At 34.5% G+C, this 27,852-nt stretch overlaps 1 protein-coding gene across 1 annotated transcript in view; it reads left to right on the top strand.

Moving 5' to 3' along the window:
* LRP1B (LDL receptor related protein 1B) overlaps positions 1–23,362 on the top strand; it is a 2,172,360-nt gene extending 2,148,998 nt beyond the window's left edge. Inside the window, 5 exon segments of the mRNA XM_020984719.1 lie at positions 6,088–6,164; positions 14,226–14,316; positions 15,735–15,879; positions 18,959–19,057; positions 21,464–23,362. Coding sequence (XP_020840378.1) covers positions 6,088–6,164; positions 14,226–14,316; positions 15,735–15,879; positions 18,959–19,057; positions 21,464–21,604 — 553 coding nt within the window. The 3' untranslated portion in view covers positions 21,605–23,362.
* Positions 23,363–27,852: the final 4,490 nt, after the last annotated feature.

Below are 27,852 nucleotides of genomic sequence, written 5' to 3'. Positions count from 1 at the left end.
CTAAAATAGGAATGATAAACACATTACATACTAACATAAATGATGACTGATGATAAATTTCATGAAAAATACCATATATTTTCAAAAACAAAAAAGTGATGTGGTATTGTTTTGCATATTTTTCAAATCTTTTTACAATATGATTTACTAGAAGACAGATGGATTCTCATATCTGCTTCTGCATTCAATCTGTTGCAATACAGTATGTGTTTTTTGTTGAAATATATGAAGAAAAGCCAGTCTCATATAGATAAGTAGTTAGAAAAGGGAAGAGGATTTTAATAGCTGAATAACATCTTAGCATTATTACAAAAATAGTTTTGACCTCATAGCCTCCTATAAGAATCTCAAGGACTGCCAGAGGTCTATGAACCACATTTTGATAATCACTGATCTAAAGCCAATTTCCAAGAAATGGAAGGTGCTCTTCATTCAATAACGAACACTACTTCTGGATTTTAATGAATCTTCATGAATTCTTCTGGTTTCCTAGCTCTTACACCAACCAGACCTTTACTTTAGCAATACATTTCTTGTGGCTTTTATCTCTTTGCAAACTATGGAATTGCATCCCATATAGCTGGACAATTCACCTCCTTGGGCTTCATTTTTTCTCATCTGTAAAATGAGAAGATTAGGCCAGATAATAATATTTGTTATTTACATAGAGATTCAAAGTGTGGAAACCAGTTTATGTACATTTATCTCATTTGACCCTCACAACATCCCTATGAAGTGATTGCCATTATTATCCTCGTCTTACATATAATACAAGCAAGGCCCAAAGATCTTAAGTGACTTGCCTAGGGTCATAAAAACAATAAATATCTGAAGTATGTTTTGAATCCAGGAGTATTTGACTCCAAGGACATAAGCAAAACTCTACACACTACACCATACTTCCTGTCACATTATTTCTAGCGTTAAATTTGTGATCCTGTAATTATAAAATTGATGACATGTATATAATCTTGAAAGTTTTCAAAATATTTGATATCAGTATTCTATATGAACATGTACCATAATCTAGGTCTCTAGGTTGCACAGTGGTTGTACACTAGGCCTGGAATCATGAAGACCAGAGTTCAGATACAACCTCAGATACTAGCTGGGTTTGCCTCAGTTTTCTCAAGTATAAAATGGGGATAATAATACCATCTATCTCCCAGGCTTGTTGTGAGCATCAAATGAGATAATTGTAATGAACTTAGCATAGTGCCTAGCACATAGTAAGTAATATATAAATGTTAGCTATTAGTAGATGCAAGAATAATAATAATAATAATAATCTCATTTGGAGTGTCACAACCCTAGGAGGTTGGCTGTAGTTTCATTTTATTCCCATTGTTCAGACTGGAAAATTGAGGCTCTGTGTAAGGGGCAGAATTCAAACTTAAGTCTTCATCATTTGAAGTTCAGTATTTTCCCTACTATGTTACACTGCTTTTATGATTCTAGAAATTGGGGATATTTCTCTTATTTCATCCTAAAATGGACTTTTTTCTTTTTTTTTTAGGACATGGCCAATGTAGAAATTTTATTTTTTTAATTTTTAATTTTATTCCTCATTATATATTCTTAATTACAATATTATTAATTTATTTTTTAAAAGTTTTCAACATTCACTTCCGCAAGATTTTTAGTTCCAAATTTTCTCCCCATCTCATTCCTCCCACCACCCCAAGATGGCATGCATTATGAATACCCCTACTCCTAATTTGCCCTCCCTTTTATCTCTCCCCCCTTCTTTTATCCCCTTCCCCTTCAATTTTCCTATAAGGCAGGATAGATTTCTATACCCCATTTCTTGTATATCTTATCTCTGTTTCATCTGATAACAATTTTTTTTAACTTTTTTTTTTAAAACTTTGGATTCAAAATGGACTTTTCTTGCCTCTTTTTTTTTTCCTCATTCTGGTCTGAAACAGTGATTGCAGTCCAGTATAGAGGTCTACAAACTTCTTTCCACTACAAACTAAGGCGCATCTGAAATGCACAATTCATCTTCAACTTAAAGTCTTTGACTCGGCTATGATTCTATGTACAATATATGTCATTAGCAAGAATTGCACCCAAGTCTTCTTGAAAGTAAAGTGGCCTTCTGCCTGTATTCCATGCTGCCTTTCATTTTATACTTCCTTGAAAGTAATCTCTTTTCTTTTCTTTATATTAGATCTTTGGATCATAGATCTAGAAATAGAAGGGACTTTAAAGGTCATCTGATCCAAGTTCCTTATTTTATAGATGGGGCAACTGAGGCCAAGAATTAATGAGGAAGAAAAAAAAAAGAATTTATTTCCCGGAGGCCTGGGAAGTTTTCCTGTTAATCTGAAAAACTCTAAAAAGTGATGGAATATGAATGGAGGGCAGTTCAGACCCAGACAGAAATAAAGTAAATTAGCTGAGGGATAATTATAGCAGTGGGAAGGATGGCTAGAATTATTTGGATAAAAGAATAGGGAGTAAGGTAACTTCAAATGAAGTATTTAAAGAGTACTTATTGTGTGCATAGCACTCTAGAGAATACTATTTATAAAACTGAGTTAGCTTCTTGTCAAAAGGAGCTTACAATGTAATTGAAGGAACAAAACACTACTCTCTAGAGGCAGCTATTCCCAGATATTTAGAAAAGAAATTTTTATTATTGTTCATTCATTTTGTGTCTGATTCTTCATGACCCTATTTGGGGTTTTCTTGGCAAAGATACTGGAGTGGTTTTCCATTTCCTTCTCCAGCTCATTTTACAGATGAGGAAAGTGAGGCAAATAAGGTTAAGCACAGAGTCACACAGCTGCTAAGTATCTGAGGCCAAATTTGAATCCAGGAAAATGAGTCTTCCTGAGTACAGGCCTGGTACTCTCTCTATTGTACCACTTAGCTGCTCCAGAAAAGAAATGAAAATCATCAATAAAACTTTTTTCAGAGGTACAGAAAAAAAGACAGAGACAGAGAGTCAGAGACAAGATAGGAAGAAAAGGAAAGGAAGAACGAGAAGAAGGAGGGAGGGAGGGAGAAGGAAAGAAGGAAGGAAAGGTTTGAAAGGGTAGGCAACATGACTTTTTATTATGCCATGAAGAACTGGCTGCAAAGATATTGGAAAGAAACAAACAACAACAACAAATCAAGGGATTAGAGACAACAATGCGAGTGGAAAATGGCCAAGAGGAAGGTGTAGTTATGGATTGAAAAAAGCATTTATCAGTGCACTAAATAGAAACATTTGGAGGAATGTACAAATCTTCCCATGATACAATAGTCTGTCAATAATGATTTTAATCTTTGTAGTCTATAAAGACTATGAAGATTTATGAATTTCCATAAGGATGGTAGAAAGATTGAGTCTTAAATCTGACATCAGAAGAACTTGTGGAGCAGAAAATTCTATGAGTAGTAATTTTGTAAGGTAGGAAACAAAAATAATGATTTCCATTTGATTTAATATCCCTGAAGGGATTATTTTTTTAATGGAACATACACAAAACAGAGGAACACCTTATCGATCTTAGAATCATGAACATCATGTTATATGGAGTATGTAAAATATTGCAAGGAGAGCATCAGTTAATTAAAATACAAACATATATACATTATACCTATATACATGTACACACATGTTATTTTTATGCATGTGTGTATGTGTATGAATATCTTATATATGCATATATATGATAAAGTTAATTACATATCCAGTGCAATCTCTAAGAGTTATTTCCAGTCTTTAATAATTAAAATATTCCTTGTGGAGAAAACTTTAGATATGTTCCCTCCATTTAAAATGTGTGAGTGGAAGAGTATCATATGTGCTAGTATATTGGTCTCTTAGTTATGAGAAACTTAACCAAGATATTTACAAATGCCAACTGTATACTCTTAAAATCAGTCCACAGGTTGCAATCAGTATCACACAGACAGTGCCCTCTTAGAGAAAACTTCTTTCTGCTTATCTTCAGCTGTATAGACATATTTTAAAAACCCTTACAATGTACTTTAGTATGATGGGCCATGTCACAGCATAAGCTGTTCAAGTTAGCCTTTAATCCTCCAATTACTGAACAATTCCACTTCATATCTGTCATACAGGGGTCGCATAGTAATGAGCATAGAAGTTTCCCATCTGTGGGGTGATATGTGCCTAAAACCATTTGCCTTTTATGAGATACACTCCAATTTGGATTTTGCCACATATAATGAAATCTTTACAGAACTAATTTGAAATAGACAAATAATGCAAGATACATCAGAAAGTCAAGTGAAAAATGAGAGAGGGAGAGAGGAAATGAAAGGGAGAGAAAGACAGATTCCCTAAATGTTTCAATACAAAGGTATATTTTCCTACATTCAGGATAATAGCCTCAACTTTCTGGTATTATTTGTCTATAGCCTTTGTCTATATAAGCAATCAGAAGTGGAGAACTGAAGAAATTTCCCCATATCATTTAGTTTTAGAACACACTATTGAGGGAATTATAGATTTTACCTTTTTTTTTTTTTTACATTCCTATGAGGTTATTTTAATCAAAGGCTCTGAAATCTACCGATTTCACCATGGCACTTTGTGAATATAGACAGCTATAGACAACTGGCTTTACTACGTGTTCTTTTTTTTTCCTTAAACTGAATTATCTATAGTATATTGAAGGAATTTTGCTATGTGGGAATTCCATATAAGATGGGGGCAAGGGGCAGGTTGACATAAGGAATGGGATAATGCATGAATTTTTGTTTGAACTCCTGCTATGAATAATAATATTAATTTCCATTTAAATCATACTCCATACTCATAGTTTTATAGTTATCATTATTAATAAAATAACCCTATTTTTAAATCAACCCTATTATTGTCAGCTATGTTGAAATGGTTTTACTTGTGAAAAATTAATCTTTTTTCTTTAATTTGTCACTATCAGTTATTTTATAAAATATGCCCACATTTTGGGGAAAATTATACCAGTGTAAACTCTCACTGTTGTGTAAATTGCACATGATTTATATTCACTCTGTGTACATATGGAATGGTGGAAAGACGGATTAAAAAAGAGTTACAACTAACTTTTGACTGACCCAGTCACCACAGTTCACTCATACTAGGACGAATAGGCAGAGAACTGAAGTGTAATTAGTCTGATTGACCTTGAATGTGATAGTTGGAATGGTTCTTAGAACTGTGCTTTCATTTTCAAAACTATGAGCATAGAGCCAGATCTTGATATGGAGACAGTTTGATGGTACCCTTGGTGAGAGATGAAGCCAATTGAATTGGATCTCTGGTAAAGACAGTAGTTTCCCTCTGACATATACCCACATGAATCTTGTATTCATCAATAGGCATTATTCATAATGAGAAAGATCCTATTCCAACACTCCTTTTGATTTCAATGCTGACAGTGAATTCTTCAGTTGCTATGTTTTTTTTAAAAATCACTTTTGATCTGTTATCACTGCGAATTTCATTCATTTCTAGAACTATTGCTAAGATTCACAAGTAGAATGCCCAAAATTATACCAAATTAGCTACACACATTTTCCTGATGCTGAATCAGTACCAGAGATTTTAGTGATAGGGGAGCACCATGACCTCCTTCCCCTGTCTGAAAGTCTGCAAAAAGCACAAAGTTGCAATTTGCTAAGTATGTGGTAGTCTTTATAAGGCATTATTGCCCTCCTCCCTGGTGGGGAAAAAGTCATGGAGTCATATTAGGAGTTATAACTCATAAAGTGAAATGTTAAATTTTACCATATCAAGTGTACCCGTAATACTGAAGTCAGTTTTACTTTATACATTTGTTTCTATTGCCAAATTTCAGCATTTGTACGTCTTGTTATAACTTGAAATCTTAAAACAATTTATAACAAAGTTATGATTATAAATCATGGTGTGTATGTGTGTATGTGTTTTTTAAGTGTTTAAACCAAAGCATTCAATTCAAGAAACTTCTCAGCATGCTGACAATATATAGGAAACTTCAGAGGATGTCTCCTTGTAAAAGCTTAGGACTAAGTTTGTCGGATGGTTGTCTTTTCATATGGGGCTTTGTGAGTTCGATGTCGGACTCCACTAATTTTACTTTCTTCATTGGATCCTTTCAGATGTTCTGCCAACTGGTCAGGCACCCAGTGTGAAAGGCCAGCTCCAAAGAGCAGCAAGTCTGATCACATCAGTACAAGTAAGTGTTTAAGATTAATGCCTTCGATGGCTTGTAAATCATACAAACCAGGGTTTTTTGATGCCTTTATTGAAGGAGATGAGATGGAAGAAGGAGTCATTTCTGGAGCATTAGAAGGGGCCTACTGCAGGCCAGGTGTTTTTGAAATGCAGCATACTTAGTCTCCCTCATGATTTGATTCATCACGAGAATGTCCCTTTAAGCAGTTATATTTCACTTTGAGCTATAGCAGGTGGCAAAGTGCTGACTTTTGCAAGCCCAGCATAAGCTTTTCTTGGGAAATGTATGTTAGGTTACAAATGCTGTGAATATCATGACATGATGTGAAAAGATCACTGGGGGAGGGAAGAAAGTCATATTTTATAATTAAAGCAAACTGTTTTGCCTCCTCCCCCATTTCAAACATATATCTTGAAGTATTGCAGAGAATGCCTTCTTTGATTAATCCCAAAGAGAAGAAAATTAACATCCATTTGCTCATAAAGCCCACAGTTGATTTGTAGTTTAATCATTTTTAAGGTGTCAATTTTGAAGAGCAATTAAAATATGTTCAAACTTCTAAGAGCTTTTTTGTGACACTTTAGTCCTAGGACAAGCTTTATTGTCTCTCAGACACCACCTAAAACTGAAATTTAACTATGTAGTCGTTTTTTCTCTTTGTCAACTTAAAATGTTTCATAGAAGTTTTCAAAATAAAGTATCCTGAAATAAAGTTTTCCAAGCCACGCATCTTGTCAGCAATTTGGAATATGAAATGAAAGCCTGGGAAAGTCTGTAAGGTCAGTTAAGTAAGCAAACATTAATAAATTCTCATTAAAATATTCAGAAGTGACAGATTTCTACATATGTATGTATATATAAACATATTTCATGCTAGTAATACCTTTAAGCTATTAAAGCTATGTATAATATAATATAGAGGGAAATGCAAACCACTCCAGTATCTCTGCCAAGAAAACCCCAAATGGGGTCACAAAAAATTGGACATGACTGAAAACAATTGAACACCACACATATATGTGTGTACACACATATATGTATATACATATTTATACATGTAAACACACATATATTTATACACACATATACATATATACACTAATCGATTGATACTTATGGCCAATCACACCCTGCCCCAATCCCTAGGACGCCAGTTTTGATACCATGAGAATTACTGGCAAAAATGCTTGGTATTTGGAGAAAAAATCTTTTGAGTTCAGAACTGGAAAAAGGGAAGAATGTGAAAAATAGAAACAGCTTAGGAGGATGCTAATCCTGGTTAGAGAATCTGAGGTATGGTCAACTTGCCTATATGGTCTTATTACTTCCTCAAAATTCTTTTGTGATTTTCCCTCTCCTCTCCACTCCACATAATGTTCACAATTTTTCAATTTGCTACATTGCAGGAAGGGTTACCATTTAAAGAATTTGCAATGGGTTGGGGGTGGGGAGATAGTTAGCAAGCATCCTTTAAAAAAAAAAAAGATAAACCTGCCTCTGAAACTATTAAGGACCTATCATGCATTCACACTTAAGTACAAACAAGTGCCTAAAATTAATGTCCTACATGACTTATAAATTAGATTATTCTCCTAACATTTAGCTGAAATCATTTGCTCTAAGAAAATCAATTAGAAGTATCAGATAAGTAGTGGATTATTTAGGAGAGCATGATCTTAGAGGAGACTGGGGAACAGAGTGATAAGAAGGTAGGAAAGAATCCCAGAAAGGGAAATGAGAGAGTGGCAAACAGTCGAAGACTTTATTTTCTTAAAACTATTGAAGAAACACACTACAAAACCATATATGCGTAGTACATTATATAGAAAGGTATATGTATATGTGTCTATATGCATATGTTACCAGCTATATGTATAAATAAACATAAATATATTGGCAAATGTAAAATGAGGGGAGGGTGGCCTTAATGTCTGAGGTCCCTCTAGCTCTAATTACTGATGACTCCATTTAAGGGTAATTGGAAGCTAAGTGTTGCCCAGAAGAGGTACTACTCTGATAATAGTCAGAAATGACTTCCTATTAGCATGGCATAGTTCTGGCCCAAGTTATTTTCATTTCTGTTTTCCTTGAAGTTATGTTTTCATATAGATAGGGCTTCTAAAGTTCAATTCAATGAAATTTAACAAACACTTATTAATTGCCTATAATATGATCCTTGCTTTTAAGACGATTACATTCCAGGGAGAAGGGGAGGGGGTGAGCTGAGTACAAAAATCAAATAAATAAATAAATTCAAAATAAAAATGGATAGATAAAAGGGAGAGTAGTGAAACATTGTACATTGAGAAGACATATTCATTTGAGGAAATCCAAGGGAGGGGGAAGCATAGTGGATAGTTTGGGGGATGATGAACTGAGGGAAAAATATTGTGATGGGAAACTCTTACGGTGATTTTAAAAAAATCTTTTCAGTAACTAAAGTGAACTTCTCTTCCTGCCTTTCAATGCCTTCCATAGATGGACCACACCATCTCATTCTCTCCAGCCTAATTAATAAGATCACTGACCTACAGCTAGAAGTGACTTTAGAAGCCATTGCATCTAACCTCTACCCTTTACTTTAAATGTGAGGACACTGAGGTACAGAAAGAATGTGACATGCCAAGAGTCATGAAACTATTGGGTATCTGGTGTAGAATTTGCCCAGGGCCACAGGCTTCCAGGTCCAGTTCTGTATCCACTAAGCCACACTTCTTCTGATATTCACCTTCTAGTCAGGCCTATTATCTCCCTGTCAATCACACTTTGCTAATTCCGATTACACCATCTTGGCCTCTATTTTCTTCTTGCCTGAAGTTGTCTTCCACTCTTTTACCTTCTACTTGTTTAAATCTTAAATTCCCAGGCCTAGGCCTAGTCCTTCCACAAAGCCTTCCCTAGAAAACTCCAACTTTCACTAACATCCTACTATGAACAACTACAAAAAGAGTTGTATTATACGTTTAACACACAAAAAGAGACTGCCTAAATGTGTGGCTTGAAGGGAGGCAGGAATAGATACATCTTGAGCATCTCTTCCCCCTGCTCTTCTCCAAGGTCTCCAAGTCTCTCCAAAAACAGCTGGCCACTCTCAGGATGAAGGTATCCAGGTTAGATTTATTTCCATCTCCTCCCTTAAATATCATTAGTCTAAGGGATATCATTTTCAGTTTCAAGGTAAATTATTGATCAATATACATTAATAGGGAAAGGAGGACTCCCAGCTTTATATCCAAGGCTTAATTCCCTTCCCACCAAATAACAGTTCCATAAAGAACTCACATAGCAAATAGCAAAGAAACCCATTTATCCTAAACCATAGCAAAACAAAAGTCAGAGAAAGTATACATAAGAGAATATAGACCGGGCAATACAGAGTGAAGGAGCTCTCCCATTGTGAGTAAGGTATCTCAGCTCACTTAAAGAAAAAGCACCAAATCTCACCCAAGGGGAAAATTCCCCCAAATCTCTAGTGTAGCAAAGCAAAGATAGAGACATGAAAGAGACTGCCAGCTCCACTCATATGGGCTTTTTCTCAGAGTCTTTCTCGCTTCATGCCCCTGAAGAGAGGTTGGAATCCCACATCTTTACTCTCTTGATGCTGGAAAACAGAAGCCCCAAAGAGAGAACCTGAGGAAACTTAGAGACCTCTTCTCTTTTCCTCTCCCACACCTCCACTCCCATCCCTCATGCAGGTTCAAGACATTGATCTCTAATAAGGAAAAAGTCTCACATCAGTGGGCTTTGGGACTGGGGTTACAAACACATTCAACTATATGCACTAGGTAAAAAGAGATAGAGAATCACCATTTAAGTACTTCTGGCCATTCCACTTAATGAAGATATTCCCTGACATGAGGATGAGACAGGAAAGTTAAATCCACTATTTCCTCAATTCCTCAATTAGTTTGAGTATCTTGGAACTTTGAATAAGATTCCAGAATTTCACCTTCATCATACCTACAAGGAGACATTCTATTTATTCCGCTGAGACTTAATAAAATTCAGGAGAACAGCCTCGATTGCCCTTTCTAGGTATCCAGGTTAGCCAGAAAGGTGCCTGCTGTAAAGTCCTTTGGACTTTCTTGTATCCTATTTTGCTTTATAATAAAACTGGAAGAAGAAACAGTTTTGTGGTGTGATCACCTTCAGAATAGAATCACACGTGGGTGTGAATTCAAAAGTATTTCCCCCCAGTTATAAGCTTCCCTTCCACGTAGGTTTTTAGAGGTGTTTGTTTTAACTCTCCTACTCAATAGCTTAGCTGGGCATAGTGAAAAAATACAATTTCTATTCAATTGTTTCCATAACAACCATCTCTTATCCAGCTGTTTTCTGATATATACTGCCTTCTTTTAATGAAACGCTAGCCCCTTTCCAGCTTCAACTGTTACTGCTACACTATGCTTTATGAGGAATTTAATGAATTTTCAAGTGATTTTTGACTATATGAAATTTTCAACCTATGTTCTGACTTTAAAACCTAACCCTACATAAAATGTGACTCAATGTACTGTGTATCACAGTATGTATTGCAAGCTATTTGGGGACAACTGTAGTGTAGTAACAAAAGAATTTGGATTTTTCAGAGGTCCTAAATTCAAGTCCTGCTTTTCCTATTTACTACCCATGTATTTCTGAGCAGTTGCTTCTAATCCTTGGTTATTTATCTGTAAACCAAGGAATTGGATTTATGCGCTTTCTAAGATATTTTCCAGCCTTAAATTCTATATTCATTTGCATTAATAATAATACTTTATTAAGTTTCAGCTGCAACGAGGCTACTTTTATGATCATTTGCATACTCTATTTTGAAGAAAGATGCAGATTCAATTTGGTTCAACAAACACTTATTAAGTACTTTTTTATGTATGTCATTGTGTGAGGTGCTACAGATACAAAAACAAAAATGAAAGTCAGTCTGATTTCCGGGAGCTTACCTTGTACTGTTAGTCAACCTAGTTCTCTGCTTTCAGTGCCATGGGTTGTACCGAACACACCTGTGTACCTTCAAAAAAGAAAAGATCTTTTTCCTCCTCTATTGAGGAAGGATATTGCCCCCAAACTGACAGAGTTATTTGACCCTGTGAGTTTATGACTGTCTAGCCTATGATGGGCAGGTAAGAAAAACAGGTTGACTATTAAAAATCTTTTACTGTCACTGTAACATTTATAATTTGAAACAGTTTCATTTCTGTTCCAGTAAATACCTGCCCTTTGATTTCTACAATATTTATAGATGCTTCTGTTTCTTTTCCTCTTGCAAATGATCATAGAAAAAGACTATATAAAAGACATTGTTTTTCTCTACTACACTAAACAACATTGAAGTTACCTTGACTAGTTAGGTTGCCATTGGACATTCTTGATTCTTAAACATTGTGTTTTAAAATATGGGATTAAACCTGACGGGGGTTGGGGAGCCTTTTGTTTTCTAGCATAAATAATTAACAGCTTCTCAGCAAATAAGAATGACAGATACTACACAATGCAGCTGAATCCTAAGCAGTTTCCTCAATACTTTATATTAGTGTCTAAAGGAAAAAATAGATATTATTCATAACTGGTATTGTTAGACATTCCTCAAATCACATTTTTAGTGGAAAAAGTAATAAAGTAAGGATATTTGTAAGTTTCACAATCAATCAACTGAAGTCATGGTTTATGAAGTAACCAAGCTGTTCATTGGTATTTAAAATCTGTGAACAAATGTCAATTACTATGCTACCTGCCAAATTCTGTCCCATCATTAATTACTAATACATTGCAGTTTTCTAAAAATTTAACTTTCTCAAAAACAAGCCATTAGCATATTTTACAACTTAGCAACTTCTTTTCTTTTCTGTAATATGATTAAAATCAGATATGTAAGTTTTATCATTTAAAGAATTGGGCAAAGAAAACATGATATTTCTTGTAATACAAAGGATTATTTTGAGGGAAAATTAAATTAGAATGATATTGTGTTATTGTTTTTGCTGCTGCTACTTTTTTTGGGGAGAGAGGTCATAGAATATTATTCCCTTGTATACAGACTACCTTATAACTAAGGGGGTCACTGAACAGCCCTAGAAAAGTTCTCAAAAGCAATGGATACAAATCCCATCTTCTTCATTTATGACTCCAATTCTTCTTCCATCTTTAACTCTTGTTCAAGATGCACATATTAGTCTCATTGCAGAATAGAGCTGAAGAGATTGCAAAGATTATCTAGTTCCACTTTCCTCATTTTACAATTAAGGAAACTAAATCTCATAGAGATTAAGTGACTGACTTAGACAGTAATGAATAGCAAAGCTAGAATCCATACTCAAGTCTTCTGACTGCAAGTCTATCCAGACCACCTATTCAACACACTACCCATTTAGCTGCATGTCATATATTTAGACATTTACTATTTTCCAGTGTAGATGGTTAGAATAATATATTTAGATTTCCTATGGATTATACTGAGGAGGCTCTGTAGTATCCTAGATTCAATACAACTGTTAAAATGTCAGTTGTGGTAGCCACCTTAGATAGAAGAGAAAGAGAGAGAGAAAGAGAGAGAAAGAGAGAGAAAGAGAGAGAGATGATAGATAGATAGATAGATAGATAGATAGATACAAAGATAGATACATAGATATATAGATACATAGATATATAGATACATAGATAGAGGGAGGAAGGAAGGTAGAGAGACAAAGAGAGAGAGAGAGATCTTCCTATTTAATACCTTAGTTGATATCAATAATCAATGTCTTAGTGAAAAAAGGATAATCTCTGCAGTTAGTCTTGGAGTCTTTTGTAATTTTATAATTTTTGTAATGTTGACATTTACATAAATCCTTATCTGAGAAGCTGCTTCAGTGGTACATTTTGTTCTAATGAGTTAAATACAATTTGAAAATCAACAAACAGTAGGATCTTATGTTCTTTAAAACTTTTTATGCTATCACTAGAAAGACCCCTTGAAGTTTGCACACAATACTTTCATGAAGATTTTACGAAGATAATACTGTAGGAAGATGGGCTTGTAATTGTTGGTTTATCATAGTGATCATAGATCTAGAGACAGAAGGTATTTCACCATCTAATAGCCCAACTGTTTCATTTTTATAAAAGAGGAAGCTGAGGCCCAGAAGTATTAAACCCAAGGTCACACAGTAAGTGTCATGAAAGGGAATTGAAGCCAGGGCCTGTGACCCCAGAATTAGGATTCTTGTACTCAAGAGGCAGTGTTCTTTGCCTGCCTTCTTTCTTTCCTTCCTTCCTTCCTTCCTTCCTTTCTTTCTTTTTTCCTGGGGAGAAAGGGGTGATGGTGGCAAAAGAACCATTCATGATCTTTTCCATTCTTTTGAATTCTTTACTTCTGTATGATATTTTGAGAATCAGTCCCTGAATACTTTTGAAAATGTAACCTTCAGCATTGCTTTCTTCAGTATGCACTTGGTTAATGAATTGAAACTCCACAAGTATCACAAGAGCTGAGGGAAAAGACTCAGGAAAACTATAAATAGGGAAAATCATTAGCTCTGACCCCCATTTGTTTAATACATTTAAAGCTTCCAGCCTTTTTTGTGATAGCAAGCATGAAATAATATGTATATTTGTAGCAATATGCAGAGGCAGAGACATTCAACAGCTTTTGTTGAAGGAACAATGTGTCATACTAGGCACTAGTGTGAGGAAATAAATTGGAGTGTTGGCTGAGTAAAGATGGAAGGAATTATTCAGGTGGAAGTAGTTTCTAAGGGGCATTATTTCTAACCTTCAGAAGTCTGCTACATACCTTCAGAATTCCAGCATGTGAAACAAAGAACAGTTTAAAAACTGTTCAAGAAAAGAAGGGGTTTGATTTATCTCACAGTAACATAGATGTGTCCTGGACATCTCGGGGGACTCTTTGTGGTTTTCCCTTCATGCAGCAGTGAAATCAGGGTCCTCGGTGTGTTTGTTTTTAAATTTTTTTCATTGCAATTTTGTTTGTATCAGCCTTAGATTATATTTTAGATCTCTCTCTAAAAAACCTTTGAACTTATTTTTACATAGATGTATGTTTTGTTTTTTAATCTTTTGCAGGAAGTATTGCAATCATTGTTCCTCTTGTGATCTTGGTGACACTAATTACTACTTTAGTAATTGGTTTAGTGCTTTGTAAGAGAAAAAGAAGGTAAGGTGTGTTGTTCTATGACTAAAAAATTAAAGGTGAATTGAAAACATGTATGAACATGTGCATGTGTGTGTATATTTACATACATATACAAAATAGGTCTGCTTTCTATTTTCCCTTAATAATCTGAATAAGGTGATTTAGTTCATATAAGCAAACTCTTTCCCTATTTTATGCATCCTTTGTCACACTGCAATATGCTTTTCATTCTTGGTTTTAGCACCAGCTCAGACTAACTGGAAATGACAATAATTATGCCTGTCCCTATTCTTTCCCCCCTTGCTCGAATGGAGATGGTCTGGCGAGATTAGCCAGATAAGTTGTTAATCAATGTGCTCTGTAGAATTTTCCTTTTGGTCCTTGATCACCAAAGGATGGCCCATGAGTGACCAACCCACAATCTTGCAGTATCAAGGACAGTATATTTTTCAATAGTGAACCACATAATCATAAGTGTTGATACTTGTGGGCTGCATTGATTAGTTTAAATAATTGATTGTAGTCAGGTTAATTTACAATTGAGTCATTGACTTAAAACTAATAACACGGAACCTGGCAGCAGTCAATTATATAAATTTAGTGGCCCTCAGATGATTAGGCTACACTGGCCACTAGTTCATGTGTAGTAGAAAACTGGGTAGTTGTCTAAGTGTATTTTGCTAAGAATCTCACATAGGCTTTACCTCAGGGTAAGTTCAGTTGTATTTGACTTTCTAGTCAGAGGTTGAGTGCCCAGGCATTACACAGAATGTCCCAAAAGTCTTACTGGAGTTTTAAGCTTAAATAGCTTACAGCTTTTAAGATATTACATATACATGTTACATATACATGCATATATGCAGGGATATATACATAGAAATATGTGCATGCACTTATACATGTACAGAATATATGAGCAAAGAACTATAAAAAACCAAAAAAATTTTGAGAATAACTAATTTAGAGTTGTAATGGCTTACTACAACAAAGGTGGCCTGAAGCAAGGAGAAATCTTAGTCACAATAGTGCCTGTAGGGCTGTTATAGAAAAAAAAAAAGGGAATTTGTCCATGTGATTTGGAGAATAATATCATTCTTTTTTTTTAAATTTCCCTTCACTACTGTTTGGTAGCAATAATGAAGAAGATAGTCTATTTCTGTAGCCCTCTTGAAGAAAGATAATTCTAAATATGGATGTCTTTTCAGCAACTAACTTAAAAAATAAGAATATCCTTACCATTTTATTGAAATTTTAATATTCTTTTTTCTTATATAACCAATAATTCATCATTTACTAGATGCATTTCTATGTTGTTTCAAAAAAATTTAAGACTAGATTAAATTAGATGTAAAAATGAACTCATTAAATGCTTATAATGTGTCTGTTTATCCTGCTTGTAATTCAAAGTATGCCCACATTTGTTGTTCCTGTTATTATAGGACAAAAACAATTAGAAGACAGCCTATTATCAATGGAGGAATTAATGTGGAGATTGGCAATCCATCATATAATATGTATGAGGTGGACCATGATCATAATGATGGAAGTCTTTTAGATCCAGATTTCATAGTAGATCCAGCAAAGGTAATATTTTCTTTAGGGGATTAAAAAAAAGAAAAAAACGGCTCATATTCTTAGGGCCATAACTCTTTCTGCATTTCTGAAATTAAACACACTTTTCAATTCAAGATATTAAATATTGTTAAGAATTCTTGAGTGTTATATTTTCTTCCAAAGAAAAATTTGTAGGAATTCATTAACTAAAATTATAAATTACTTTGAAAAGAATAAACATTTGGGAGAAATATATATGCTACAAATTCACTCAATTTTTAAGTATACAAAGTTTTCATGTAAAACAATACCCATTTTCTAAGTATAGTATACTTAGAAACAAAAACACATTGTATAGATTCCAACAAGTCAAACCTCATTCTATTGGTATAAATATCATGGATAAAGTTAAATGCGGACAGCAAAATAATCTATAAAAAGTGCTTCTCTGGCAAAAAAAACCCAAAACATTTTTTTCTTTTTCCTTAAGGTATTTGGAATTAAAGTGCTAATGATTATGTGTTCTCTGTTATCTATAGGGGATAGAGACTGGAACTGTGATTTCACTAATAGAGGAAACTCCCTGGTAGAAAATGCTTACCTTTTCTGTAACTTAGAGTCTTAGAGACCACTGAGAGGTTATGTGACTTGTCCAGGATCATATGGTCACTATGTCAGACGTGCCTCTTGAATCTAGTTCTTTGCTCTAAAGCAATTTGCCTATTCATAATGCCACATTGCCTCTATGATAATAATGCTAATTAGCAGATCACTTTCTTTATTAAACATCCTTTCCTTATTATGCTTTGAGAAATATCCGTAACTTACAGACCAATAAATTCTATATTTTATTTTCTGAAATTCATTAGATCCATTCATTAGATCACTGCTGGTTTACCTTGCTTTATGGTCACTTCTACATTAGGAAAGGGAAGTAGACAAGTCAAGTGGTTAACCAGAAAACCAAGGCAAAAAAATCCATCTGAATTCTCTTAATATTTTAAGTAAAGGTGTTCAATTTTTACTCTTTTAATTGCCATGAACTGATTTCATTTTTTCCCATAGGTAATAAAAATAATAAAAACTTGGTTTTGGGTCAAATATTCATTCAACAATTCTTATTTGAGCAAATACTATATTATAGGCACTGTTCTAAGCCAAAGAACCTTTATTTGTATGGTGTACTATTACAGGACACATTGCACTACCCTTCCATGCTGTGATCCTCAGATGCCATATGGCCAGTCTTCCTATATCCAGGTGAAAAAATTAACATTCCTAATTAAATGAATCCACCAAGTGGCAACTGGTTCTGTGTCCACAAATTGAATTGAACTTGCCTTGGAATGGGGGCATTTGTATATCTCTAAGACATTATCTTTGTGTAGAATGCCTTATTATTGGAAGGAACAACATCCAATTGAAAATCAGCATCAGTAATTATTAATTCAGTAACTAATGCCTACATGCTAAATATGTTCATGGTACAAACATGAGCAACCTTAATATTCTTGACACTTAGAATTGGCAGAATAGAGGTAATCTGAATGTTTCCATTAGATAGTTTATCTGAGAAGTGGAGAGACATCTGAGATACCATACTTTCTGAACTCTTTCTAGTATACTTGGGGATTAAAATAATATAGTACTTACAATCATAATATATTACTGTTTGAAGAATCTAAGACTATTTCAGTGAGAGAAAATGTTTTAATTTTCCCTGTAATTTTAGTCCTTACTTGATTAAACTGAGCCAATTATTAGGCATTTCAATAAAAATAGCTCTATAGGACTGAAATCTCAAAATTTGTGGGAATTCTATATAGAAATATCTCTTCTGTCAACTTCTCATTTATTTTAGTAACACAAAGCTGCCCTTGATTGCCCTTTAGATGTATTCATAATTGCGATTCATAAAATGAGATTGGAGCTCCCCAAGTTATCAGGTTATGACTTGGAAAGTAATGATTTGAACCCTGGATTGTTACCCAGACTACAATTCACAGAAACAAGAGAAGGGTTTGTACTAATCACACAGTCCAGACCTCTTGAGATAACTGAAGACCAGAGAGACAATGACCTTAAGCCCAAGGCTATGGCAAGCCAGGTCTCCTCTCTTCCAGGCTAATGATCTTCCTTACAATTCTTTTATATGTTTTCTGTGCAAAGAAGGAGGTTGAACCCTGAAGAAACTTCATTTCCCTGTGTATTTCTAGCCCAGTCAATGAAATGGACAATATAGCTTATCAGGTGCATGTCTTTTATTAAACATAATTAAAGTGATTATTATGGTCAATAAAATAAACTCAATTTTGAGTTCATAGAACATTTTAGATATAAAAAGGGAGAATTTAGTTTCTTCCAACTTCTCTCTTACACAGACACACACACACACACACACAACACACACACACACACACACATTTTGACACAGAGCTGCTTTTCTCTGTCTACATACCTAGTGCATGTTCCCATTTTTTTTCTTTCATGTCACAAATAAAATGTGGGGTATGGGTGTCAAGCTGGACTAACCAAACCTTTGAGCTTGGTTTATTTTAACCTACAGTATCATGTTCAAGGGCTATTCTCGCTCTTTGGACTAGTTCTAATTAATCTGTTCTATCACTTCTTTTTCTTGAAAAATAAGATGAGTGCTCCTCACAGAGGTGATGATCAGTTCTGGTCTGAGTAGAAGCAGTCAGGGTTAATAAAATGGCTGATTATCCAGAATGGTTCTACTAGCAGGACTTCCCAAAGTGAAGAGGTTTTAATTGGGAGATGCAAGCTATTCACTGATCTGTAAGTTGGGACATTATTTCCTGCGGGGATAAAATGAAATGGAAAGGATATCTCTTGGAGCTCAGAATCTCCAAAGGTAGGTTGGAGAAAGTAGGCATGTCTACATCTGAAGCAGCAGTTGAATATTAAAATTTGAATGATAGTAAGAGTTTCCCTTGATAAAGGCAACATGTGCAGTATTCCCTGTTAAATAATGGTCTAAGGACAAAAATGTTATTCTTGTGACTGAAAAAATGAGTTTATGAATGTGATGGGAGGGGAGATGTAATCTTTTATAGACCAGAAACTAAAATTCTTTATTTATATACAGGCCAGATATATAGGGGGAGGACCCAGTGCTTTCAAGCTTCCCCACACAGCGCCACCCATCTACCTAAACTCTGATTTGAAAGGACCACTAACAGCAGGGGTGAGAGAAGAAAATTCATCTTTCCATGTCCATTCCATCACAGGGCTCCTCATAAGCCAAGGCTGGGAATTTGACTTTGTAGAGGCATAGCTCTTTGTTGAGCTTTTAATTGAAAAGTTATTCCAAAATATAGAGATTTTAATTGCTTAAGACTAGTTGTTTTTCATGTTACCTGACATCTGAAGATTTTCCACAGCTCATTAAAGAAAAATGAGACTTCTGCAGCAATAAGAAAATGCTATAACGGGCATTTACATCTATATCACATTAAAGCAAAATGATATTTCATTTCTTAGAAATTTAGAATTTCTGGGCAGAAATTTAAGATGAAAAAATTAAAGTGTTTAATCTTCAGTAGTCATTTATATATTATTAAGATAGATTAAGTTCAAGTAACCAAACTCCACAGAAGCATGCTGCGTGCTTTAGAAGAAAATAATCTATTGTTCATTTCCATATTTTGTGATGTCACTATTTATTTCTTGCCTCATTTGCATCGAGTGGATGCAGTGGCCTTATTGTAACTGAGATTGCATGGTCTAAGCCTGATTATGAAGTATAAAGCATTGTTATTATTGCTTCTTTTTCTTAAGTAAAATAATTATATATATATATATATATATATACTACCAAAATGTATTACTTCAGTATGAAAGATTAATGTATCTATATTCATTCTGAAGTTTCTATTTCCGTAACCTAGCAAAGTATCTGATATCTAGCAAGTACTTAATAAATGACTGTTGAAAATGATAACAATAAAAGTTAACATTTAAAAAGCACTTACTATGTACTCGGCACTGTGCTAAGTGCTTCATAATTACTAAATCATTTGATCATCACAACCACCCTGGGAGGTAGGTCCTATTATTATCATCCTCATTTTACAGATGGGGAAAACAAGTCAAAAAGAAGTTGAGTGACTTGCCCAGAGTCCCAAAGCTATCAAGCATCTGAGGCTGGATTTGAACTCAGATCTTTCCAACTCCAGGTCAAGCACTCTATCCACTGTACCACCCTAAATGCTAAAACCCTAAATGCTGAAAAATTAATTCTATAAAGTAATTCTGTGTTAGTGAAATTATACTGTACCTATGACAATCTCAGAGCTGAAAATGTTCCTGTGATTCAGTCTGAATGAGTGCTTCATAATACTTTGAAAACAGCTCAGTAAATTATTTTTATAAATAAGAGTATGTAAGTAGAACAGTGAGTCTGCACAGAGCTACAACAGCTTTGGTGACAAAGCTATTCCTTTATAAATACAAATGTTTTGCTTTTTTTAACTTGATAAAAAAATGCAAAATAATAAGTAACTAAGTGATTTTTCTGTCTTCACAGTTGTTGACAGAATTTAATGACTGTAGGTATTGTAGCCAACCAGCCAATTCTTAGAGATTGGTTTAGTGCCTCTATCTGTATCAATTATGTAAGCTAGCATTTTAGTCCCCAAATTAGTCATCACGAGAACAAGAACACCAGAATGGAAAAGTATTCTTTCCCCTTAGCCTCATTTTCAGCAAGTAGCTTGTAAGGCTATATCTCTAAGATACAGTTTGGAGGAAAAGACCAAGATTCAAGACATCATTCTGGTGCTTCCAAATGACTGAGTGTTTTGGCATCATATTGACAAAATACTGAGATAACTGATTGAATTTTGAGCTCGAATAATGTCATTTAAAATGAATCAGGAAATCATAAAGATGTCATTGTAAAACCTCCAAGTATTGATACCATTTAGCAAGTTATTATTCTAGGACTTGAAAGATTCAATTTGTTTCCCTACTCTAAATCTAGCCTCCACAAAGATTTTACAGGAACTTTCAATAAAGTGTGCCCAATTTTACTAAATATATCGAACCTCAAACTTGTCAGTTCTCTGATGAAGAGAGAACATTTCAGTAATTTGCGATTTTGCCTAAATAAGCCTTATCACATTTAAATTATACTACATGTTATGTAATTGTCCCTCTTCACTTACCTTAAATATTATCTTTGTAAAGGATGAGCGAAAAACTTGTTCAATGAGATCAAAGTGGCCTACTAGCTGTTTAATCTCCCACTTCCATATCTTTGAAACAGGCTGTTTCCTGTTTCCCGAAGAATTCTTTTCTCAGCTATACCTCTCAGAAGTCCTAGATTCCTTGAAAACAGAATATAAACACCATCTTTGCTGATCTCTACCCCCTGCTAACCAGCACTTGAAATGATTGTGTATTTGCTTTATATTTACCTATGCTCATCTATTATATCATGAAATATAAACTCATTGAGGACAAGAACGATTCCATTTTTGTCTTTGTATGCTCAGCATGTGTTTTATACATATTGGTCACTTTTTGGTTGTTGTTGTTGAAATGAATTGGAGTTAATTTAACAATAATTTCTATCTTTCTCTCCCCTCAGCCAACGAATTACTCCAATCCAGTGTATGCGAAGTTATATATGGATGGGCAAAACTGTCGAAATTCCTTAGGAAGTGTTGATGAAAGAAAAGAACTTCTTCCAAAGAAAATAGAAATTGGGATAAGAGAGACAGTGGCATAATCTTCTGATACCTTTTATATTCTGTATAAATGTATAAAATATAAGGATTACTTTTGTATGTTCCAACAGTATTATAATTGTTTTGGCATCAGCATTACCTCTTTTGTTTCCCCCTTTTTGGGTTTAATTGTTTTATGAGTTTTTTGTTGTTGATTTGTTTTCTGCTGATGACTATTGATTGACCATTTGTATGGTATTTTTACAAAAAAAAAAAAAGAAACTGCACTACAGTACAATTTACAACAATGCTGCTGATATGACACACCTTTGAATTTGTTAAAATTAAAAACATATTCCTTTGTAGTGTGAATATGAGCAATCTATTTTGTACGAACTTTTTTGGTTCTACTTAGACAGCAAAGATGATATCTGCACTTTTCCATGATATAGTCTGAAAGCTGTAGTACGGTGCGTCATTTTTTCTGTTTAAAATGGTGAAAGAATGATTGAATGGTGTACTCTCTTCTTTGCGCCCATTAGGACTTTACTTCAGAGCCTGAATAAAAGTATATAATCTTAAAAATTCCAACATGGCCTGCTTTTGAAATCTGCCTTAGATCATGAAGAGATAAATGAGGCTTTAAAATGAAAAAAATAAAAGATAAATTCTAATGATCTGCATGAATATAAACAACTATGCTTTCTTAAATTATATGTGCTATCCTAAATACATATGCCATATAATCAACATTTATATTTAACCAATACTGTAGAACGTAGCAACACTATCTTAAAAGCTGAAAGACTTTACTTGCTATGGGACAAGAACTGATCTCCATTAGGCCTTTAGTAGAGTAGCCACTCTAGAGCACAAGAGGGCATTACCTATTCATGTATCATGGATGTGTTCACACAGCATTTTGTGGATAGTTAACCCCTTACCACACTGGAAACAACAAAAGAGAGAGATGACATGAGCACATAAATTGACAACAGAATTCCAATTTTATGAAAGCAAATGAATTGTTTTTGCCAGGCCATGCATACAAGACAAAGCAGCTTTTTTAGTAAGCAGTGTTGATTGGATATATTCAAGGTATGTTAGGACCAATTCATTATGTGCCCCATTAAAAATATTTATTGGTAAGGGATCTTAGCAGAATAGTTCTGGGATAATCATCAACAATCTATAATCAAAGGTGGAAAGTGTCAAAGTTGGACTAATTACTCTGGTATCCATTTCTTTTCCATTCTATAAAAGTATATAGAGCCCACTCACTTATTTTTCCCCAAAATTTCAGCTGAAAAATATGACTTATTTAAGTTACATATAAAAAAGATAGCATTTTTATACAAATATCTTTAAAGGCACAAAAGATTTATTCACATGGTATGGAGGGCTTTTTGTTCCTCTGATAGACATGACCGACTTTTAGCTGTCATAATGTATTAACATAACAGATGAAATATGTTTGTGGTTGCTCTTTATTCCCTTTGTACAAGCATTAAAAAAAACTGCTGTTTTATAAAGAGATTTTTTTGTTGTACTATGTGCATGCATACTACCTATTTCTAAACTTTGCCATATTGAGGCCTTTATAAACTATTGATTTATGTAATACTAGAGCAGTTTTGCTTGAATGATGTTATGCATATCATAAACTTTTTCAGGTTCTTGTTTAAGTACATTTTTTAAATTGAACAGTATTTTTCATTTTGGTTATAATAGTCATTTTGCCTATGTTTCTACAATGAAGTGTTCAATACTTTATAAAAAATTGTTGACTGACTTATTTAAATGAAATTCTACATATTTAAGTCCTTGTGTTGGGTAATTTTTAAGGTTAAGAAATTGGTTGCCTTATAGATAATTATAAAACTTCCTGGGAAGAAAAACCCTGGACATGAGGATAACATATATGTCATAGCTTTAAAGTACTTAGTGTAGCTTGGGGAGGTATTGCCTTCATTATACATGAGATTGTCATGATTCCCTCTGCCATGCTAGAGAAGGAATGTCCCCTGGCCTGGGAGGATAAAAAAGCAACTCTCTCTTTCTCCTTCCTACCTTTTTTCTTACTTTAAATGTTTTTTCTCACCTAAGCTATCTATATAGCAGCCAGAGATGAAAAAAAGAAAAAGTAAAACACATACAGGAAACTATGCAGTCTGTGTCCATATAAGCCCAAACTTTCCTCTCTTCTGCCTTTGTTGAAAGCATGTGTTGGAGATGGAGAAGATAAAGATTGTAAAGGTACCTTTAAATGCATCTCTAGGTGATGGTGTGAGAGAGAGATGGACAGAGACTGAGACAGAGAGAAAAGACAGATGAATAGAAAGATAGACGTATGTGCCGTAGAGAGTACAAGGCTAATCTTGGAGATGGGTAAAGTCCTGCTTTTGTTACATATTGTTTGTGTGACCTTGAAAAAGTCACTTAACCTCTCAGGCAACTCTATAAGCATATAACCAGATGAGATTGCCAACATGCAGAGATGGAGTTTCTACAAAATGAAATAAAATAATATGTTTGTACTGATGTAGAATACTCATAAATAAATTTAAAGGTAGGCTTTACTCATGGACTAACTCTTTTGAGATTTCTCCAATTTAAAATTGAGTTGTTTTCTCACAAAACTTCTGCATTTGTTGACATTTTGGGGGGAAATTGATGTTAGATCATCAAATTCAGAGCTCTTTCCTTTTTTTCTGTCAAGGTTTTGATTTTTGGGGGGTTTGGCTTAGTCTTCAAAAGTTTTGGTGTTGACAAAATTTGCAAATTACATACTACCACTGCACATATATTTCCCCAATTGAAATGTGTTCTATTTTCCAAAACCCTAAAAAAATATATATAATACTGACAAATGTCACTGTGGAGGTTAGAGTTCTTTTCTGGAAAAGTGGGAAAATTAGTTCTTCTCCAGCGTTGCCTGACTCCTCGATGGGTATTGAGTTAAAAGTATGTTCTTTTTATTTCATGCTCATCACTGTGTGCTCCCTGTCCCCCTACTCTGAAGGGTTAATCAGTCACATCCCATTACAACAATTAGCTCAGTTTTGGCCTAGGGGAAATATAATAGGCCTCAGGTGGTTCATTTCTCTGCTATTTTTATTGAGTCTGTAACAGACTAAAGTATTACTAATTTATTAACACCATCACAATAGCTCAGAGCCCCTAGGTAAAAAAAAAAAAGTCCCTGACATTCTGATACAAGCTTAGCTCTCTGTCCTAATTTAAATTTTGTGCACTGCCAGATAACATCTGGATTCTATGTTTTAGGAAAAATCAGACTACAGAAAATGTTCAGACAAAAGAATCAAGCAGAATATATCACAGAACCTGTTATTGGACAGACACGAGGAGGGGAAACTGAAACAAGAGTGGATTTCTTGGAACTTCTCAGTCATTAAAGAAGCAATTTCAACTAGCAGTTTTAGTACAAATTCTGTGTATCAAGATGGCAGCAGGCAGGGCTATATTGGTTTGTGTTTTAGTCACTAGCTCTCAAACAACAACAACAACTTCACAGGACACATTTTTAAGTTTATCTGCATTATTTACCGTTTTTCCCACCAATTTCTTAAGCCTAGACAAAATAGTAAAGCAAGTCCTAATTTGTAACATTTGCTGATTTCTAAGATGTAAATGTTCACCCCGAAAATTTGGCAATCACCTCTCATTAGCTGGTACAAGTTGATTTCAAAATACTTCTGGCTATAGGTGCCTACCAGCCCACTTTGATCTCTCCTTTCCCTGCTGCAGCTCGACTATCCCTTGTGTTTTTCCTTTTACCTGTTGCTTATGTGCAACTGGTTCTTTCCAGTTTGGCTTAGAATATCCTGCATAGGAATTTCCCCCAATGCCGTTGCTTCTCTACTGTTGTGCCTAAACCTCCTTCTCTGTCCACTCTCTCTAAAACTGTATGGGTTATATTTAAAGATTCCTGGGCATGATTTCAGTCTGCCTTTTGGCTCAGAGTTAACAACAGAGCAAATCACTCTCAGGGCTGAGAGGAAAAGCTTATCCCTCTGAACAACGAATTTCAGAAAGTCATTCAGTTCTCAAATCTGTGTGTGTGTGTGTGTGTGTGTGTGTGTGTGTGTGTGTGTGTGTGTGTGCGCGCACGTGTGCGTAATATATATGTATAAATATGTTTAAAATGTGTTATGTGATGCCAGAAACAAAAGAAAAATTACATGTGTCTCTTTCCTTCTTCATTTCATTCACTCAGTAATTTAAGTGAATTACATTGTTTTCATTATTTGATATTCACAAAACCAAAGAGTAGGGTTATGTATGTGCCCTTGTCATCACTTAGTCCAATTGAATAAAGCATAAATGCATGTTTCATATTGTAGATTCCCACAAAGATAACAGCTTTTGCAAAGAGTTCTTTGTCTTCTAGACTTCAGTTCATTTAAAGATCAGCTCAATTTTTTAAAACTTTGTGTGTATGTGTAGTGGGTTCTCATGAGTCCATCAGGATGGAAAACTCCATATACAAATATGTTCAACTCATATATAGTTTATATGCCTGGGATACTGAAAGATTAGGTTACTTGAACACAGTCATACAGGTAGAATGTATCAGAAACAGGACATGAACCCAGTACTTCCTGACTCTGACTGGCCCCTATCCACTAAACCACACTGCTTCTCCACCTTCTTAATACTGTACTGTTAGTGATGAATTATGCTATGTGTTCCTTACTGAAAGATGATCATTTGTCATTTAATGTGTTATGATGTGAAGAGGCTCAAGAATTCTCTAAAACCAACATGCTCAGTCCACCTCTTCTTCCTTTTCCCAATGGGTATGCCTTCATTTTATGCATTGATAGTAATAGGTTTGGAAGAATATTTTAAAGAAATATGCCATTTATACTTGGTACAGTTTGTTTCAGGGAAGTTACTCAAGTGTTGATATTATCTAAACATCTTAAGATGCATTCTTAACACCCAATCTACTTGTCAATCTCTTTGTATAGTTATATACACATCTATTTCAGAAGGCAAAGCATGAAGCTATGTTCTCTGGTTCAGTCACTCCTTTTTAATGGATATCGTTTCTTTAAAACTGTAATTCACTTTGAGAAATGGGCAGCTTCCATACAATCCTATTTTTTTGTACTGAGGGAGATCAAAAATCCCAAGAAAAATTGGTACTAAATAGTAAGATTACCCAGATGATAAATACTCTGCTAAAATTTTTGCCATTCCCTCTAATGGATGATCTGCTTCTTCAGAACATGTCTACCAGATATTTGTTAAGGTAAGTGATGCAGTGCTATTACTTTAGTCATTTGTTCACCACCACATAATTTTTCAGCTGCTGTTTCTTCTGCAGTTCTAATACATAAATTACAAGGCTTCTGATGCAACTTGATTTCCAGTTTATTTATGCACTGGTGGCTTGCAGACCTGGTAACTTAACTGTTCTAGCCATTTTAAATGTAATGTTGATAGTTATAAACCACACTTATTCATTCCAGTAATCTAAAAATTCATAAGTAAGGAAATAATTTTCTACAAGAATAACTTGTAAAATATAGTTGAGAATTATAGATAGGAGTTTGAAGTGAGGCAGTGAGTAGATGTGGTTTAAGAAAGCATGCTGAATGATATTTCTCATTAAATCATTTTTTTCATTGTCAATTTTTAATGATATCTTTTGTTTAGATACCACCTTCATTTTCCAATGCATTACTTATCCCCTCCCTTACCTGGTAAATTATCCCTTTTAACCAAGAATTAAAGAGGGAAAAAATCAGTTCAGCAAAATTATCCAACACATCCACTGTGACTGATCTGGGGTCACAAAGGTTGTGAATATCAGAAGTGAGATTTGAAGACCTGTCCTCTGACTCCTGAGTAAATACTCTTTCTCCTCTATCATGTAGTTCTGTCACTCACTACCCACTGTTCCATAATCATACCATCACATTATACACACAAACACACTAGGATAAAAGGAGTTAATATTAAGCTTTGCAAATTTTTTTTTTTGCCTTTTGGTGAGGTTAAGTGACTTGCCCAGAGTCACACAGCTAGCGAGTGTTATGTGTCTAAGGCTGTATTTGAACTCAGGTCCTCCTAACTCCAAAGCCAGAGCTTATCCACTGGGACACCTAGCTGCCCAAGCTTTACAAATTTTAAAGCACTATATAAATACTGGTTATTGAATTATCCTCACTCTTAGAGTTCTCTTGTGACAAAGTAAAACAGGTAAATACACACACACACACACACACATCTACAAAGAATATAGCTTTAGTTTTTACAAAATATTCCACATATGTGATCT

This window comes from Phascolarctos cinereus, unplaced genomic scaffold, assembly GCF_003287225.1.
Source record: "Phascolarctos cinereus isolate Bilbo 61053 unplaced genomic scaffold, phaCin_HiC Scaffold_726;HRSCAF=1367, whole genome shotgun sequence".
Lineage (NCBI taxonomy): Eukaryota > Metazoa > Chordata > Mammalia > Diprotodontia > Phascolarctidae > Phascolarctos > Phascolarctos cinereus.
This window is presented reverse-complemented; position numbering and strand designations above follow the sequence as displayed.